This window comes from Felis catus, chromosome C2 (genome assembly GCF_018350175.1).
Source record: "Felis catus isolate Fca126 chromosome C2, F.catus_Fca126_mat1.0, whole genome shotgun sequence".
NCBI lineage: Eukaryota > Metazoa > Chordata > Mammalia > Carnivora > Felidae > Felis > Felis catus.
In genome coordinates, this window is record NC_058376.1 from 147,362,362 (window position 1) to 147,381,589 (window position 19,228).

At 49.0% G+C, this 19,228-nt stretch overlaps 1 protein-coding gene across 5 annotated transcripts in view; it reads right to left on the reverse strand.

Annotated features, from left to right (window-relative positions):
- OSBPL10 (oxysterol binding protein like 10) overlaps positions 1 to 19,228 on the reverse strand; it is a 315,527-nt gene that overhangs the window by 201,380 nt on the left and 94,919 nt on the right. For 2 of the 5 annotated variants that reach the window (XM_019810843.3, XM_003992193.5), the window contains exon 2: positions 1,795 to 1,970. In XM_019810843.3, the coding sequence (XP_019666402.2) occupies positions 1,795 to 1,970 (176 nt within the window). Of the gene's footprint in view, positions 1 to 1,794; positions 1,971 to 11,040; positions 11,177 to 11,301; positions 11,486 to 18,331; positions 18,524 to 19,228 lie in introns of those variants that run through there. The other 3 variants (XM_045037732.1, XM_045037733.1, XM_045037734.1) reach the window with 3 other exon arrangements.

The window sequence follows — 19,228 nt, forward strand, 5'->3', positions numbered from 1 at the left end:
ATAAAACTTTTATATTTGCTATTAAAACTACCCTTAAAAAAAAAAAACCCTGGGGTTTAATAATCCTGAGAATAGTATCAACTCTTACAAGGCAAAATGAGATGGCTCAATTGTCAGATTAGTCAGGTATTTCTTTTGTGTGGGTTCGTGTCATTTTATAAACCACAGGCAGGGGGGAAGTGCCATTAAGGTTTTCACCTGCTTTTGTTTCTGCTCTAACAATTTATTAAGCAATGAACGACAAAAGGAAATCACGGACCACGTAAATCTAGCCAGCTGGTACACGCACGGCATGAATCTCCAAAGAGAACATGAATCTTATTACTGCGTTTCCGAAAACTGAAAAACTTTTTCAACTAAAGGCATTTTTATTTCGTAGGCTTTTGGATTGTTTTATAGGTTCTGAAATAAGACTTGTATATAGATAATAAAGAAACATTTGCTTATTCCATCTGTTGGTAGTAAAGCTTGAAGGTAAGACCATGAAACTGGGCTCGGAGGCACGGAGTCGGCCCTCAGTGTGGCTCTGCAGAGGCTGACCTGTCATGATCAGTTCCCTGGGGTCAAGGAGGGATAAAAAGGGGCCTTTTCTGCCTACTGAGCCCTCACTTGGGCAAAGAAAAAAATGTATGATGGCAGAATTAGCAACCAACCGCCAACACGTAATATTTACAAGTACTACCCTTCCTCAGACCCTAACAACATTCACTCGGGGGTGTGTGCGCACATAGGCACACACACGCCCCCCACTATGTGCATTTGGATTTTTGTTCTGTTGTTCTGTCATTAGAAGAAAACTGACAATTTTTCTGGCAATGCAACTGTAATGGAATGCTGGGTGGAATGATCTGGCAATGAAATTACACTGCTACAGTCAAGTCTGGCTTTGCTGAAAACCTGGAGGACGGATGTGCCTTGGGGGTGGCAGGACCTGTAGCTCTGGCTAAACGCGGGCTCCCTGGGGAATCTGCCTCCATGAAGACGCTAAGCAGACTTCAGTTCTCAAGAAGCAAAGAGAAAGGGGGGAAAAAACAAAAAGGAAATAAACTCAACAGCAAGCAGATAGATGGCTTCCTCACCAGGTTTTAACACTGGAGTGAAGGGGCCCTTCACTAAGAGGTGTTCTAGAGAAATCCTGAGGGAAGGGCATGATGACCCCTGAAAGGCTTGTTTTGTCCTCCGAATACAGCCCCACAGGGGACCGTAGTAGAAGGTCAAAGAAGATATACATCGAACTAAGACGAAACATCTGAGATCCGAAAGCTGAGCTAACCTTACTATCACTCACTCACCTCTTGTCTGTCCTACTTCCTCAGTTACTTAAGACAAGCAGTTCCTAGGGTCAGCTGTGTCTCCCACCCCAGGGGTAAATAAGAGAGGGGGTGTCTGTCACCACAGAGCCCTGAAACATAGCAAACGGTTAAAGGTGATTTTAAACAATCCAAAGAATTAAGATTCAACACACAAAAACAGGGGCGCCTGGGTGGCTCAGTCGGTTGAGCGGCCGACTTCGGCTCAGGTCATGATCTCGCGGTCCGTGAGTTCGAGCCCCGCGTCGGCTCTGTGCTCACAGCTCAGAGCCTGGAGCCTGCTTCCGATTCTGTGTCTCCCTCTCTCTGACCCTCCCCCGTTCGTGCTTTGTCTCTCTCTGTCTCAAAAATAAATAAATGTTAAAAAAAAAATTTTTTAAGTAAAAAAAAAAATAAACACAAAAACAAAAGCCGGGAGCCATCACCATGGTAACTATGCGCGTAGCCGAGGAGACCGGTCTGAAAAGCGAGGAGGAGAACGTACCTCTCAGTTTATACATCTCTCCGTTAGCGGAATACACCACCAGCATGTGGGGGGCTTCGTCGCTCAGGGACACTATGGCTCCAGACAGAGACAGGGCTCCCCGAGGCTTCTGGTGTTTGCTCTGCTCGTTCACAAAATACTGCAGGACGCCGGCCTCAAAATCCAGCACAAAGTACCTGTGCGGAGAAACCACAGCGCGTCATTCTCTCTTCTGCAGCCCGCTCCTCGCGGCAAAGGAGGAAACTCAGCCTCGAGTCAACGTCAAGGCTCCAGATTCGGGAGGGCGGAGACCCAAAGTCCCTCCTGGCGCCCCCCCCAAAAGTCAGCGCGGGAGGAGGGAGAGCGCTCCCGATTCTTAAGTCAGAAGGGGCGCTTATGACAGGCCGCCGGGGGCAAGGCGAGGGCCGGCTCCCTTCAGGACCTGGTGCCATGCCCACGGCCTCGCCTGGTGCCCGCGGGTGCCACAGGAAACCTCCAAACGACCCGGAAGACAAAAACCAAAAAAAAGCAAACAGGTGGAATGGGACGCAGACTCGGGTGACACCCCGTAGGACCTCACGGGAACAGCCAGAATTCTCTAAGCCTCGAAGAGAGGCCGGTGGACACCCAGGGAACAGCAAGCCGGGCCTCGGGCTTCCCGTCAGTGGTAGGGGTAACCCCGAGGAGCCGGAGATCCAGGCCCCTGTTGGGGACCTGGGGGCGCTCACGCAGCCACCAGGCACACGCCGGCAGCCCTTCTAAAGCATCGTTTCCACGCCAACTGGCAAGAGCTCCCTCGGCTCTGGGAGGCCACAACGCCGGGCCCGTAAGTTGCCTCACTCGTTCAAGCGGATCTTCGTAGCCAAACATCTGGCCTGCTTACACGCTCAACCTGTCACCTAGGAAGTAATCACGACTTCCCCTTCTCCACCAGGACGGAAAGGTCTTCACCGCAGATCCAGGCTCTTCCTGGGGCCTAGAGGCTCGCTACAGCCCCTGCTGATTCTTCCACCTTCTAACTTTCTGCTCCGCTCCCACCGGCTCTCCTTCCTCGGAGTCTCCTGGTTGTCTCCCACCACAGGACCTTGGCTCATGCCGTTCCCCGCCTGGAACAGTTACCCAAAGTGCGGTCCACAGATTCCGGTGGCCCACGCAGCACAGGCGAACCACATGCTAGTCATGACTCAACCACAACGCGACCGAGGGGTGGGAGAGCAGGTCCTTCGCCAAGGTCTGGAAAACACTTGCCCAGAATGCCACTCCCCCCACCCCCCCCACCCCCCGCCTGGGCTACAGTTCCTTCACCCTCCTGCCACGTTAACTTCTGAGCCTTCAGGAACAACTCAAGGGCCACCCACTTGAGAAACCACCTCGTGACATTCCAACACTCCTCCCATAAGGTCCCAGAGCACCTTGAAACCGCCCTTCCCAGACTGGCCCCGGTGGGAGTCTACACTGGCCGGAGTCTCTAATTCCGCCTCTAGTGTCCCCCCCCCTTGACTACACTCCTTGGAAGCAGAACGGTGGTGTCCTCCCCATGCCCAGCACAGTGCCTGCTGCTTGGCTAATAACATCGGCTTAATGAATTAATGAAGGGGCAAGAAAGCCCCATGGGATTCCAGTTTCCAAGCCAGGCGCCAAAGCACCTGGGTCACTACTGTGACCTCACAGAGGCACTGCAAAAATATTTTACGTTTTTGAGGGCTACACGGCAAATATTCAACACGGGCCAGATACCGTGCGTGTTACTAACGCCAGTCGATCTCCAGTTTCCAAGTTAGGTTGCGCTACATTCCTTGCAACGACATCGTATCTCTGCAAAGTTGAGTTTTCAGCAGGTGCTGGGGTAAAACGCAAAGATGAATGTGGAACAGGAAAAAAGAGGGCAGCAGAGTGCCCAATGCGACCCCAAGGTTTGGGAAGCCACGCAGGAACCCGCGGGGGCCCACACGCCATCCTCAAGAAATTGTGGTGATTTAAGAAACAAACACATCTCTCCGTTTATCCTGATGATTTTTCTTCAAATACCCAGGTGTCAGAACATAAATATGTATGAAGTGGTGTGGAGCCAACTAGTTAATAAATGAAACGTAAAGGTTTTTTTTTTTTTTTTTTAACCTATAAGCACCACGGACCAAGGAAGTTTACAAGCCTCTGATCTAATTCATTTTCACAGTAACCTAACAATTACACACTATCATCCCCATTTTATAGATCTCCTGAGATCTCAAGAAACTCAAAATCCAAGAGCCAGGCTCGGCTGATTCCACCACCTTTGATGGTCATGCCAGCCCTCCCCCGGGCACTTCCTCCGCGTCACCTGTCCTGCCCTTCCTTAGGTACTTTATTCCCCCCACCTTCCTGCTCCAACAGAGCTGACCCAGTGAGCTGGAAGCTCCCTTCCCGGCAACGGAGGTGTCCCATCCCCTACCCCCCCCCCCCCACAGAACAGGGTGCAGCCATCTCATTAGCCCCTGACATCCCAGATCTCCGTCCTCCAGAACTCCAATTCCTCTAAGAAACCTTCCACTCCTGAGGCACCCATGTGGCTCAGTTGAGCATCCGACATCAGCTCAGGTCATGATCTCACGGTCTGTAGGTTCGAGCCCCATGTCTGGCTTTGTGAGGACAGTGTGGACCCAACTTTGGATTCTGTCGCCCTCTCTCTCTGCCCCTCCCCACTCGAGCTCTCTCAAAATTAAACATTAAAAAAATGTTAAGACTACCCTACAACCTAGCAATTGCACCGCTAGATATTTATCCAAAGGATGCAAAAATGCCGATTCGAAGGGGCACGTGCACCCAAATGTTGACAGCAGCACTGTGAACACCAGCCAATTATAGAAAGAGCCCAAATGTCCATCGACTGGATGGACATTTGATGAACAAAGAAGATGTAGTGTGTGTGTGTGTGTGTGTGTATAAATGGACTATTACTCAGCAATCAAAAAGAACGAAATCCTGGAGTGCCTGGGTGGCTCAGTCAGTTACGGGTCTGACTTTGGCTCAGGTCATGATCTTGTGGTTCGTGGGTTCGAGCCCCACATTGGGCTTCGAGCTGACAGCCTGGAGCCTGTTTTGGATTCTGTCTCCCTCTATCTGCGCCTCCCCTGATGGTATGTTGTCTCTGTCTCAAAAATAAACAAAGAATTTTAAAAAATAATGAAATCCTGCCATTTGCAGCAACATGCACAGAACTAGAATGTATTATTCTAAGCAAAAGAAGTCAGAGAAAGACAAACGTATGATTTCACTCATATGTGGAACTTAAGAAACAAAACAGACGAACATAGGGGAAGAGACGGAAAATAAGGTAAGAACAGAGAGGGAGGCAAACCATAAGAGACTTAAATACAGAGAACAGACTGAGGGTCACTGCAGGGGTGTTGGGTGGGGAGACGGGCTAAATGGGTGATGGGCATGAAGGAGGGCACTTGTTGGGCTGAGCACTGGGTGTTATAAATAAGCGATGTATCGCTGGGCTCTACTCCTGAGACCAGTATTACACGACATGTTAACTAGCTTGGATTTAAATACTTTTGTTTTTGTTTTTCAATGTTTATTTCTTTTTGAGACAGAGAGAGACAGAGCATGAACGAGGGAGGGTCAGAGAGAGGGAGACACAGAATCTGAAACAGGCTCCAGGCTCTGAGCTGTCAGCACAGAGCCCGACGCGGGGCTCGAACTCACGGACCGCGAGATCATGACCTGAGCAGAAGTCGGACGCTTAACCGACTGAGCCACCCAGGCGCCCCAAATACTTTTTTTAATTAAAGAAAAAAAGAGAGAAATCTTCCACTCTTAATTTCAATATTCTGAATAGCCCGGCCAAGACTACTTACCTATCTTACCCGCCTCCTTCCCTCCTATACCTTAGGCCATGACAACAGAGACGGTTTTCATGATAAAAATGGATAAATCAGCACCCAAAAATATGTCACAGCCAAGGACTATTCCAAATTGTAGTCCCGACCCCCACGTTAACGCCACCTGGGAGCTTGTTTGCAATGTCAATTCTCGGGCCCCATTCAAGGCCTGCTGAATCTGAAACTCCGGGGGAGAGGTCCAGGAAGCAGGGATTCAAGCTTCCAGGTGATTCTGATGCAGCTAAAGTCTGAGGGTCACTGGCCTAAAAGCTCATCATCAAATCCCTTTCCTCCTCTTCCAGAAGACACAGCCAGAATATATTCCCCAGATTCCCTTGCAATTAGGGTGTCACCATTGAAGTTTTAATCAACAGAAGGTAAGCAAATGAGATTCAGGCTTGATCCATAAAACACACATTCTCTCTCTCTGTCTCTGTCTCTCCCTCTCTCTGTCTCTGTCTGTCTCTCCCTCTCTCTGTCTCTGTCTCTGTCTGTCTCTGTCTCTGTCTCTCCCTCTGTCTCTGTCTCTCTGTCTCTGTCTCTCTGTCCCTCTGTCTCTCTGTCTCTGTCTCTCTGTGTCTCTCTCTGTCTCTGTCTCTCTGTCTCTGTCTGTCTCTCTGTCTCTGTCTCTCTGTCTCTGTCTCTCTGTCTCTGTCTCTATGTCTCTCTGTGTCTCTCTTTGTGTCTCTGTCTCTCTGTCTCTGTCTCTCTCTGTCTCTCTGTCTCTGTCTCTCTCACTCTCTCGCTCTCTGTCTCGCTCGCTCTCTGTGTCGGTCTCTCTCTGTCTCTGTGTCTCTCTGTGTGTCTCTCTCTGTGTCTGTCTGTCTCTCTGTGTGTCTCTCTCTGTGTGTCTCTCTGTCTCAGTGTCTGTCTCTCTATCTCTCTGTCTCTCTCTCTCTGTCTCTCTCTCTGTCTCTCTCTGTCTCTCTGTCTCTGTGTCTGTCTCTCTGTGTCTCTCTCTCTCTCTGTGTCTCTGTCTCAGTGTCTGTCTCTCTGTCTCTCTCTCTGTGTGTCTCTCTCTCTGTCTCTGTCTCTCTGTCTCTGTGTCTGTCTCTCTGTGTGTCTCTCTCTCTCTCTCTGTGTCTCTCTCTGTCTCAGTGTCTGTCTCTCTGTGTGTGTCTCTCTCTGTGTCTCTCTCTCTGTCTCTCTCTCTGTCTCTGTCTCTCTCTCTGTGTCTGTCTCTGTCTCTCTCTCTCTGTGTCTGTCTCTCTGTGTGTCTCTCTCTCTCTGTGTCTGTCTGTCCGTCTGTCTCTCTCTCTGTGTCTGTCTCTCTCTGTGTCTGTCTCTCTGTGTCTGTCTCTCTGTGTCTGTCTCTCTGTGTCTGTTTGTCTCTCTCTCTGTCTGTCTCTCTCTCTGTCTCTGTCTCTCTCCGTGTCTGTCTCTCTCTCTCTCTTCCCGTCTCTCTCTCTCTCTCCCCGTCTCTCTCTCTCTCTCCCCGTCTCTCTCTCTCTCCATCTCTCTGTGTCTCCCTCCCTCTATCTCAGTCTCTCTCTGTCTCCCTCCCTCTCTCCCCATCTCCCTCTCTCCCCCCTCCCTCACACACACTCAGGTTGGACTGGAGACAACCTGAAGGTGAACTGGGAAACCCCACAGGGACGATGGCAAAGACAAGACGTCAGGGCCTGGGTCCCCAAATCGCCACCTCGAAGAGTCACCAGCTAAAGAACACCCACATGTGATGTTCCTTAGAACTGGTACAGGAGGGGCACCTGGGTGGCTCGGTCAGCTGAGCGTCCGACTCTTGATTTCAGCTCAGGTCATGATCTCACGGTTCATGAGTTCGAGCCCTGCTGGGGCTCCGCACTAAAGGTGCTGAGCCTGCTTGGGATTTCTTGCCCTCTCTCTCTCTCTCTCCTCCTCTCTCTCCCCCACTTCCTCATGATCTTTCTCTCAAAATAAGTAACTGAAAGAAAAAAAAAAGAGAACTAGTACATGAACGAAAAAGAAAGGTCTGTTGAACTCGGCCCTAAGATCAAGATGCGTTGCAGCAGTTAGCCTTAGAAATTCACAAAAAAAGTCTTTATGTCTATTTTCATGTCCTACTTAAACAGGTCTTTAAAGATTTTTTTTAAGTTTATTTATTTTGAGAAAGAGAATGAGGGAGGAGAAGAGAGAGAGAGAGAGAGAGAGAGAGAGAGAGAGAGAGAGAGAGAGAGAGAATCCCAAGCAGGCTCTGCCCTGTCAGCATAGAGCCTGACGCGGGGCTCGAACTCACGAACCATGAGACCTGAGCCGAAATCAAGACTCACGCTTAACCGGGTGAGCCACCCGGGCACCCCTAAATATTTTATTTTTAAGTCATCTCCACGCTCCACGTGGAGACCAGACCCACAACCTGGAGATCGAGAGTCACGTGTTCCGCCAACAGAGCCAGCCAGGCAGCCCCGTCCTATTTAAAATGTGTTCCTACTCCTTCCTGTGTGATGAAAACCAAGCTCCTTCAACGAGAGAGCAGGGGGGTAATTTCTGAGCTGCCGATGATCGAATGATTTAGGTGCCGACCCCGCCTTCTCCTTAGGAAGGAATGTTTTCAACTTGACCTATATTTAATGTCATTGTGACCGTAGCCCCGCAGACATCGCTGCTGGCAAGTCAGAGCATGAACGGCAATGATCAGTGATCCTTCCAAGTGTCGGGAAGGAAGCGTGGCTCCAGCCACAGCGCGTTGTGTCCCCACCCCACCCCCAGGCCACAGCTGCAGCATTTCCCATCAAAAACCATGCCACCTTTACTTGGGGGGGGGGGGGGAGAGGAAGGGGACCTGAATAGGCTTCAAGGCGAAGGTAGGTGCCATTGGTGGGAATGGAGAAAGGGGTTGACATCGCTCTCCTTACTGTTTCTATAAAGCCATCGATTAGGAACCTGTCTGCACTCCTCTCTCCCTAGAGGCAGCTTCCCAAATGCATCCTGTTTAAACAACTCACCATACATTTGCAAAGACATTTTTCAGAAGCCGGTACAAAGAAACGAATTGAATGTTGCTCTTCCTTTGCCCAATAAGGATGACAGAATAAGCAAACGATGTCACATTATGCAGGATACGGGGACACGTTAATGATTTTGCACAATGTGTATATCAAACTTACATCTTAATTTCAACCTGTCTCAGATGGGGGAAAAAAAAAACAATTTCCACTGCATCCTAAAATAGTTTATTTAAATGCAAATGCACAGGTTTGAATCATGTGCACTAAGGAAGGTCATCAGTAATTTACTCCCTTTCTAAAGACGGTTTAAAACTATCGTGTTTGGAGAGAGGTGATGGAATATCTTCCGGTTAAGAATTCCGTTCCTTCAGGATGGCCTCTGAAAGGTAAGTTAGCTTGTGTCATGAAAGGCAAAAGCTCTCCTTACGGCACTAAGGAGGGCAATCCGGGTCGGTCACATCCCCTGGGAGGAAAGAAATTAAATTTGGTTTCCCGCAGGGTCAATGCTCTGTCAGGTACAGCTGTTCAGAGCGGGCAGCAGTATGTGAAAGTCACCGATTTCATGCTAAATAGGAAAAGTTGGCCATAAATTCTCAACCAGGCTTCAGAAACCCAAGTGAAGTTGCTAAATAAAATCCTCACACATCCTTACGGGTCCTTTCTTCTAGAGAAATGATAAACACAACCCTAATTCCTACTTTTTTAATTAGCGTCTTTGAGCTTTAGTACACAACCTGACTAATGTGCAGGTGAATTTAGTTGTATATAGAGAGAGCGAGAGTGTTTGATTCGCCGTGTTGACACGTCAAAGAATGTGCTGGGGAGAGAGAACCAGGGGTGAAATCCAATCCACGAAGAGCGCCACCTTAATGGCTAGGAGGCCCGCTTCCTGGGCCACTGCTGGCCAATTCCAAGGCCAGGAGCCCTGGCAAGTGACAGGCCACCTCCTCGGAAGGGCTGGGGACCAGCCCCCGCCTGCTGCTTAGGCTTCAGCCCAACCCCACCGCGTTAGCCACGCCGCACAAGTGCACGCACACGCTCACAGGCATTTCTACCCACATACCCGTGCACTCACACGTTCTCACACACGCACCTGCACACACGTGCTCAGATACTCGCATTCCTGCTCACGCTTACGGTCACATCCACTCTTGAACTAACTCACGTGCTCACACTATACACTTCTAACACTCAACATGTGCACACACGTTCACACTCTCCTGCACATGTTCCCACTGCCCCCCCCCACACACACACGCAGCAGCTCCCTTTCCTAACACTGCTTTCCAGTTCTCGCATCCCCGGGGGTCATCTGTCTATGCCTGTAGCCTCTTAATCTCCCCAACTGCCTGACAGTCTCATTAAGGTTCAACTTTAGGATCTGAAAGCTGAAAACCATCCACGTTGGGAGCAGGGAGAAACGGGGCCTGGAAGCACCAGAACCACCATGGCCGGACTCCGGCCAGGCGCAGAGATGGAAGGGGAAAGGATGGGAGGCCGGCTTCGGGAAGAAGCTCGTTAATGCTGACGGGCAGAAGGTGCGACCAAATCACAAGAGAATTATAAAGAGAAAAAAAATGCAGTGAAAAAACCAAAAACACAAACCTGCCTTTGATGAGGAACTTTGCTAGACAGGCTGGTCCTGACAAAAGCTAAATCTTTTCATCTGAATTGACGACTACCCCGGGCCCGTGACGACTGAGCCGACGCCTCTCATACCTGTGTGGTTATTTCCACTGGACTGTCAGGACTCTTCCTGCTTCCCCCAAGGCCCGGCCCCTTCTCTCCACATGGGACTCTGGGGCCAGGGCCTCGGGGCCCGCCGCCCCCATCCCCACTTAAGAGGAAGAAGGATCCAGCTCCCAGCTGACCACAGGTGGACAGGCGGTCCTTCCTGCGGAGATGGGCCTCACCCTCCTCGGGCACCCTGTCTCCTGAGAAGCACCTGACCGACTGCTGGAACTCCCCGGACACGGCAGAGTGGGGACGTCTGAGCACCGGCCTTGTCCCCACCAATGACAACAGCGACCCTGGTCTTCCGCTTAAGACGCTTTTCTGGGTAGGATCATCTCCCAACTGACTCTCTTGGAATCCCAGTCCACCCCCTGCCAACACACCAACACGGCAGAGGCAGAGACCCTCTCACAGGGGCTGGGTTTCTCCGCCTCCGGCATCCTGCCCTCCCCCACGGAGACACGCCCCTGGAGAACTTGACCGGTGCAGGCACAGGGCTGCAAGGAGTCGAACTTCCCAGCACTCTGCACACGGAGTCCTGACATTCCGGCTGCCCTCCAATTCTCTTCTGTCTACAGCCAGTCGAAAGATCACCCTTTCTGACATCTAGAATCCCATTTCTAAATGGTCCAATCCATTGTTTACAGAAAATTAAAAATGGGGGAAATCAGCAAAGCACATTCAGTCTGTGAAAGAGGAGCGGAAATGTCAGATTTGTGGATGTATTTTCCCAAATTTACCTTAAGTCTTCCGACCATCTGTTGACCATTTTTATAGACGCCTTCTCATCTCCAGACAGCAAGATATCAAGGTTCTCCACAAAGTCATCCCCTCCTCAAGGCTGCCAGTCACAGTCGAGAGGGTATTTGTGCGTCCCTGGGGGGGTCCAAAACACCTGATCACTGTGGTCTCCTCACCATGGAGGAAGGTCACACTCATGACCCTCAGAGTTTGTGGGCTGGGACAGAAGATCAACGTTCCCGGATTTCTCTCATGCTAACCTGAGATGAAGCCGCGGGGTCCTAGCACCAAAACCCTCCAAGTTCCAAGACGCAACACGCGCTGGTCACCTCGCTCCTAGTCAAGCTTTCATGTCCGAAATCCTCTTAACTCCCGTAACTTGTGAGGACTTGTGGTGTTCCATCTCTGTGGACTCCCAACCCTCTGGGACCTTCCTGAGTGTATCTGAAGGGCAAAGGGAACTCGCACAGGAGGCTGGTCTTGGGCGGCAGCAAGATGGGTGGATGCACACGCCCACCCTCCAAATCATAAGGGTTTATAAAGAGGCCGTAACTGGGTGCAGCCACGGGTACCACACAAGTGTTCAACACCCCATCACTATCTCAAGGCTGTGTCCTCGGTGCAGCCTCGGGGAGCAGGAAAGGCAAGGAGAACCCACATTCCAAGGACAGGGGAGGGAGTGAGGAGCCTCCCAGTGCCCGGGTCCAGCTCATGGGTCAATAGATGGTCACATCTTCTTGATGACCTTCCCCAACAGTCTCCACTACCTACTACTCAAGTTATGACCAGAGATTTCCACACTGCCACAATCATGCACCAAAACACCACAAGACAGAGATTCCAACATACTCCAGAAGGTACTGAGTTGTCAGAGGGCGTTAGGGCTCATCACCAATCAGGGGACAAGTTTACCTATTACATAAGAACACGGTCAGGGCACCTGGGTGGCTCAGTTGATTAAGCATCTTACTTCGGCTCAGGTCATGATCTCGTGGTGCCTGAGTTCAAGCCCCATGTCAGGCTCTGTGCTCACAGCTCAGAGCCTGGAGCCTGCTTCAGATTCTGTGTCTCTCTCTCTCTCTCTCTCCCTCTCTCTGCCCCTCCCCTGCTCACACTCTGTTTCTCTCTCTCAAAAATCAACATTTTTTAAAAATTTAAAAAAAAGAACTGAGTCATTATCAAACATTCGTGCATGCAATACTACAAGTCCAATCTCAAGGGATCAGAAAAACTTAGTATGATATGGCTTGTCTATACCAGAATCATTATGCTAGCCTTCCAACCTCTTAAAGACATAAACTGAACCATTAATAAAAAAAATTTCTAATATTTACAGAGCACTTTCTACATGCCATGTATTATCACTCGTACTAACTCATCTATGCCTCCCAGCAGTCCTAGGAAATAGAGGTGATCATAACCTCTCTCTACAGATGAAAAATTTCAAGCGAAAAAAAGGTCAACAACTTGTTCAGGATCTTACAGAGAGGAAATGATGTGGCTAGGTTTTAACTCAGGCAATCTAGCTATATAGCTCATGGCTCTAAACTGTAAAGATCCTGTGTGTGGATTAAAATATAAAGACGGAAAACCAGAGGGTCAAAAAACACATAAAGCAAACAGACATGCAAAAAGAAAATAAAACACAGTCAGATCGGGAGGCGGCAGAATCCTATCACCCAGAATTGGAAGGATATGCAGAAAACAATACGTAGATTCAAAACAACATAATCACAAGTGTTATTTTAAATTTTACAAATAATTGGGGGGGGCACCTGGGTGGCGCAGTCGGTTAAGCGTCCGACTTCAGCCAGGTCACGATCTCACGGTCCGGGAGTTCGAGCCCCGCGTCAGGCTCTGGGCTGATGGCTCAGAGCCTGGAGCCTGTTTCCGATTCTGTGTCTCCCTCTCTCTCTGCCCCTCCCCCGTTCATGCTCTGTCTCTCTCTGTCCCAAAAATGAATAAACGTTGAAAGAAAAAAAAAATTAAAAAAAACAACAACAAAAAAAAAACAAATAATTGGGGCACCTGGGTGGGTCAGTTGGTTGAGTGTCCGACTCTTGATTTCAGCTCAGGTCCTGATTCCAGGGTCGTGAAATCGAGCCCTGTGACAGGCTCTGTGCTGAACGTGGGGCCTGCTTGAGATTCTCTCTCTCCCCCTCCCTCCCTCCCTCTCCCTCCCTCCCCTCTACCCCTCCCCAGCTGGCACATGCATGCGTTCTAATTAATAAATAAATAAGTGTAAAAGAATTTTACAAATAATTATATACCCCAGTGAAAAACAGGACTTCTTTTTAAATATGCATGGAACGTTTCCCAAAACATTGCCAAAAAAAAAAAAAAAAAGAAAAGAAAAAGAAAAATCAAGAAGTAGAAATTTTTATAGGTCATATTTTTTAACTATAATTCATAACGAAATGACTAGTATGTTAAAGACTTCAGTTTTTAAAAAACTAAAAAGTTTAAATATAACTGTCACATTCTAATTTAATATACATTTAGGAGAAAAACATGGGGGAGTATTTTTAAACTATTAGGGCGTGGAGGGCCTAAGAGGCAAAACCATAAACAAAAGTGTTGACACATTTCTAAGAAGAAAAACCTCTGAAGTAAAAAATAATCCATAAATAAAACTGACAACTAACAATGTATAGTTTTAAAAAATATTGAAATGTCTTGCCTTCCAAAAAGAATGTTTCTTACAGTTTGGGCAGGCCACTTCCTACGTTTCAAACAGTTAAGCAGCTTGTTAAAAATGTGGATTTCTGGGGCGCCTGGGTGGCGCAGTCGGTTGAGCGTCCGACTTCAGCCAGGTCACGATCTCGCAGTCCGTGAGTTCAAGCCCCGCGTCAGGCTCTGGGCTGATGGCTCAGAGCCTGGAGCCTGTTTCCGATTCTGTGTCTCCCTCTCTCTCTGCCCCTCCCCCGTTCATGCTCTGTCTCTCTCTGTCCCAAAAATAAATAAACGTTAGGAAAAAAAAAAATTAAAAAAAAAAAATGTGGATTTCTGACTCCGACCCACACCTAGAGAATCAGAATCTTTCTGGATGAGTCAGGATGTCAGGAATGTGAATTTCAAAGTTTCCCTAATTCGTCCTGAAGTAGCAGATCCAGTGCAAAATCAGAGACAGAATGAAACCTGACAGTATTATTCACCACCCTAGTTTCTTCTCATCTGTCAGGTTTTCCCCACAATCGTTCACTTGGCAAACGTCTGAGCACCCACACGCCCGTACGACCTACGACCAAGCAGCATTTATTATTTAAGCGTGAGACGACCTCATTTTGTCTTAGTCCGAACGAGCCCGAGCCCAGCTCCTAAATCACAACAACCCAGGCTGTGGATTTCTTGACTCTGTCACTTTGGAATTATTTTTGACAAAGATTTCAGGAAAAGTTACTAAACCACCCGGCAAGAAACTGCTCCATGATGGGATCATCAAGCAGCATCACGTAGGGGCCCGCCTGCGCAGAGGGGTCCGGGGGCCAGGTCGAATGAACCACCCCAACATTAAGAGCCGGCAGCCAGAGCGGCTGTCGCCTCGGGAGCCACCCGGTAAAGCACCGGCATAAGTCAACGTTAACTCTGAACGAAAGATTTGATGCCCTGAGCTTGGATTTGATCTATAATGAGATTCGATCTGCTTTTAAAGACTCGGTGATTTAATTCCAAAAGCAGGAACTGAGACCTGTCTAACAAGGACGAATACAGGCTTTCAGAATATTGCCTCTCGCCTTCTGAACGCCTATTAACGCTTGAGCTTCCGGTGTCTCTAGCGAAGAATTTCACGCTACTCTAAGGAAACCGCAAAATATCAAGAGGTGCCTCGAGGCACACAGTTCACGTTGCCACTCTTGCAACACAGGCAACCTACCCGGGGATCCTCACAATGGGCTGAAACTTGATTCGAGTCCCCGCTTTGTACTAACACACATCAAGTCACCTTGAACAAGATTCCGATACTCACTAAAGCCCTGGGGTTGAAGACGGGTGGGCATCCTCAGCCTCGCTCCCACCGAGACGTAGAGAGCTGGGCAGCTGGCCGTGGAGATCCACCAGGGGAAGCAGTCTGAATCCTAAGATTCCCAGGCTCAGCTTTGCCCCCAGATACCCGAGTCAGGTCCTAAACCCCACCGTGCTTGGATGAAAGTATCTTTTATTTTTCCCTAGGGAGATGCAGCACAGAAGACAGACATGTGATTTGGTAGTAAGAGGCCTGGTTATGGCCTAGACGGGTGCTTCTCAAGCATTAGCTCCACCAGAATCACCTGGAAGCTTGTTAAAACACAGCTTCCACTGGGTGTTGTATGGAAGCAATGACTCATGGGAATCTGCTCCCGAGGCCAAGAGCACACTATATACACTGTATGTTAACTGACTTGACAAGAAGTTGTATTTAAAAAAAACAAAAAGAAAAGAACAACAAAACCCACCAACACAGCTTCCTGGGCCCCTGTCCCAGAGTTTCTGATTCAGGTCTGGCCTGGAGCATGAGAATTTGAATTTTACTATTTTTTCTTTCTTTTAAGATTTTAAGTAATCTCTACACCCAACATGGGGCTCAAACCCACAACCTCAGAATCAAGGGTCGCACGCTCTACCGATGGAGCCGGCCAGGTGCCCCGAGAACTTGAATTTCTAACTCGTCCCAGGGTGAAGTTGATGCCGCTGGTAGGGCCACATGTTGAGAACCACTGGGTCTCACTTTGGTGATAAAAGTACTCTTCCAAATGCAGACAGCAAATGGGACCTGATGCGGACGTTCACATTGCATCGTATCAGCAGTCTGGCTAATGGACCACAATGCCAACAAGACAGAACTTAAAACAAGAGCCTGGATTTCTTCTTTTGTCAGGGTGCCATGGAAATATTCTTTGGCAAGGACTAGCACCCGACTGTCAACACGATCAGTTATACAAGGGTTCTCTGATGTGCATACTTTCACGCATTTTATGGTTCAAGAAAAGAGAATCGGGGCGCCTGGGTGGTTCAGTCGATTGGGTGTCCGACTTTGGCTCAAGTAGTGATCTCACAGTTCGTGAGTTCGAGCCCCGTGTCGGGCTCTGCGCTGACAACATGAAGCCTGCTTGGGATTCATTCTCTCTCTCTCTCTAAATAAATAAACTTTAAAAAAAAGTATTATGCCAAGTAAAGGAAGGCAGACGCAAAAGACGATGCATTATATGATTTCATTTATATGTTCAGAAAACGTAAACTTACAGTGAGAAAAAAGCAGATGAACAGCTGAGAACAGGAGCAGAATAAACCAAAGACCAGCTAGAGGGGATTTTTTTTTTTTCAGTGACAGAAATGTCCTCAGATGGGACTGTGGTGACAGTTGCACGACGATATAAATTAAAAAAAAAAAACCCAAAAACTGATTTGTACAGCTACAATGGGTGATTTTTACGGTGTGTGAATTATAAAAGTGTTTAAAATAAAACACCTCGGTGTTCCTGGCCCTAGCCTAGACCAGGGAGGAGCGGCAGAATTACTGCAGGGCACGTCGACAAGATGTGGTGATGAACAGGGTAATTCTGCACCTGAGACACAATTTAAAATTTCCAAGAGAGGTCGGTGAGCAGCTGGGTGAGCGGGTCTGGAGCCCCGAGGAGGTCTGAGCTGCAGCTATCAAGTTGAAATCACCTGTAAATAACTACCAATCGAGGCCAAAGGCATGTAGGAGATTACATGAAAAGAGAATACCGGGGCGGGGGGGAGAACCGGGGCAGAGAGGAATATTCTTAAAACCCAGATGAGGGTGGGGCACCTGGGTGGCTTAGTCAGTTAAGGGTTCAACTCTTGGTTTCGGCTCAGGCCATGCATGATCTTCTAGTTTGTGGGTTCCAGCCCCGTTCTGGGCTCTGCACTGACAGTGGGAGCCTGCTTGGGATTCTCACTCTCCTGCACGGACGCTCTCTTGCTTTCTCTCTCAAAATAAATAAATAAACTTAAAAGGGGGGGGGAGGGGCATCTGGGTGGCTCAGTCGGTTGAGCGTCCGACTATGGCTCAGGTCACGATCTCACAGTTCGTGGGTTCGAGCCCCGCGTCGGGCTCTGTGCTGACAGCTCGGAGCCTGGAGCCTGCTTCGGATTCTGTGCCTCCCTCTCTCTCTGCCCCTCCCCTGCTCGTGCTCTGTCTCTCTCTCTCTCTCACTCAAAAATAAACATGAAAAAAAAGAGTTAAAAAAAAGAAAACAGATGTGGGGAAACCTAATCATAAACAGCAAAAGAGAGAACACAAGGCAGAGAGCTAGGAAGAAACCGGAATCCCAGAAAGAGACGGTTTAAGAAAGGAGGCTGTGACCAACTGGGCTGAATGCTGACAAAGGTCAGTAAGAACTGAATCGTGCTATTTGTGACCATACCCGGATCCGCCTTTTTCAAACACTCATGCACTGCCATGGCCCTACTTTACGGGCAAGCAGATCGGCTCTGGTTGGTGCGGCAAACACAAGCAAGAGAGGAAGAGAATTTCTCTCATCTTCCCAACCTTGGTTGCTCAAGTTTCCCACATGTTTCCCAACATCCACGTTCCGTGTTTACTGGGAGCAATGGAGAGATTACTGGGTTGAACCCCAGGTCTGCAACCGGGCTCAGACGCTGCCTGACTCACAGTCTGAAATCAGGGGTAGCAGACTGCTGGCTACCCAACTGCACACCCATTTTCTCCTCGGTCTCAAATCAAGAGAACGCTAACTTTTAGCCGCCACCCTTCCTTTCAGCTAGGCGTGGTCACCCAACCACATTCTTTCTAGCTAGTGAGGGACATAGACTAGATTCCTTCCCCTGAGCTCCTGGAAGACGGAGGTGAGGGCTAGAGTTCCAACATTCCAACTTCGAACAAACGGTCACAGCCTGGGGATGGTGAAGGAGAAAGGCAGAAAGAACTTAGATCTCCGAGATGTGGGGAACCTGCCCCCCAACGCCAAGCCTAAAAGAGCTTACCGCCAAACTTCTTTTATGTGACGTGAAAATAAAGGCGGCATATCAGAATCACATCATGGACTGACTTGTGTCCCCCCCCAGACTCGTACGTTGAAGCCCTACCCTCCCCCATGACTGTATTTGGAGACAAAATCTCTTCCTACAAGGAAGAGATTCAAGTGAAATTAAATTAGGTTATAGAGAGTGCGGCCCTGGTCTGGGAGAATTAGTGTCCTTACTTGAAGAGACTCCAGAGAACAAGCTCCCTCTCTCTCTCTCCCTCTCCCTCTCCGGGTGTGTGTGCACACACCAAGATGGTAGTCATCTACAAGCCAAGAGAAGAGGCCTCAAAATGAAACCCACCTGCTGGCACCTTGCTCTTGGACATCCAGCCTCCGTAACTGAGAAATGAACTGCGGTTGAAGCCACCCAGTCCGTGGAACGTTTCAACCTAGGACCAAAACACCTCGAGAGCCTTTTCACAACACCCAGTCTCCGGCACGCACACACACGAAGTCAGTGAGGATCTCTGGGAGTGAAACCCAGGCGTTAGTAGTTGTCCAAGCTCCCCAGGTGGTTGCAACTGTAGCCAGATTTGAGGGCCAGGGGCTGAGTCCCCCTTGCTGCAGTTCCATTAGTCACAGCTGAACACTGTTCCCAACACATCAACCCCTTTGACGCCTCTTCCCGGCCAGTATGCGTTGTTAAAACAGGAGCATAACGCGGGGGCACCGGGGTGGCTCAGTCGGTTGAGCGTCCGACTTCGGCTCAGGTCATGATCTTGCGGTTTGTGAGTTCAAGCCCCGCATGGGCTCTGTGCTGACAGCTCAGAGCCTGGAGCCTGCTTCAGATTCTCTCTCTCTCTCTCTCTCTCTCTCTCTCTCTCTCTCTCTCCCTTTGCCCCTCTCCCACTCATGCTCTCTCTCTCTCTCTCTCTCAAAAATAAACACAAAAAGTCTTAAAAAAAACCAGGAGTATAATGCTCCTACTACCACCAGTATTTAGCAACCCTACTAAACGCCAAATGCTAAGGATACACTGGGAAACAGGGCACAGTTTCTGCTCTCAAGAAGCTTATAGTCATGTTATCTGAAAACATACATGAATTTGCTCTATGGGCAAAAGCATCAAGTCACGTAACTGCTATAAGTATTTGGGCTAAACGCAGTGGGGAACCCAGAAAAGGTAACATGGATGAGGAGTTATCATATCACCGTATTAAATGAAAGGCAGCAACCTATTATAATCCTAAATAGTGCT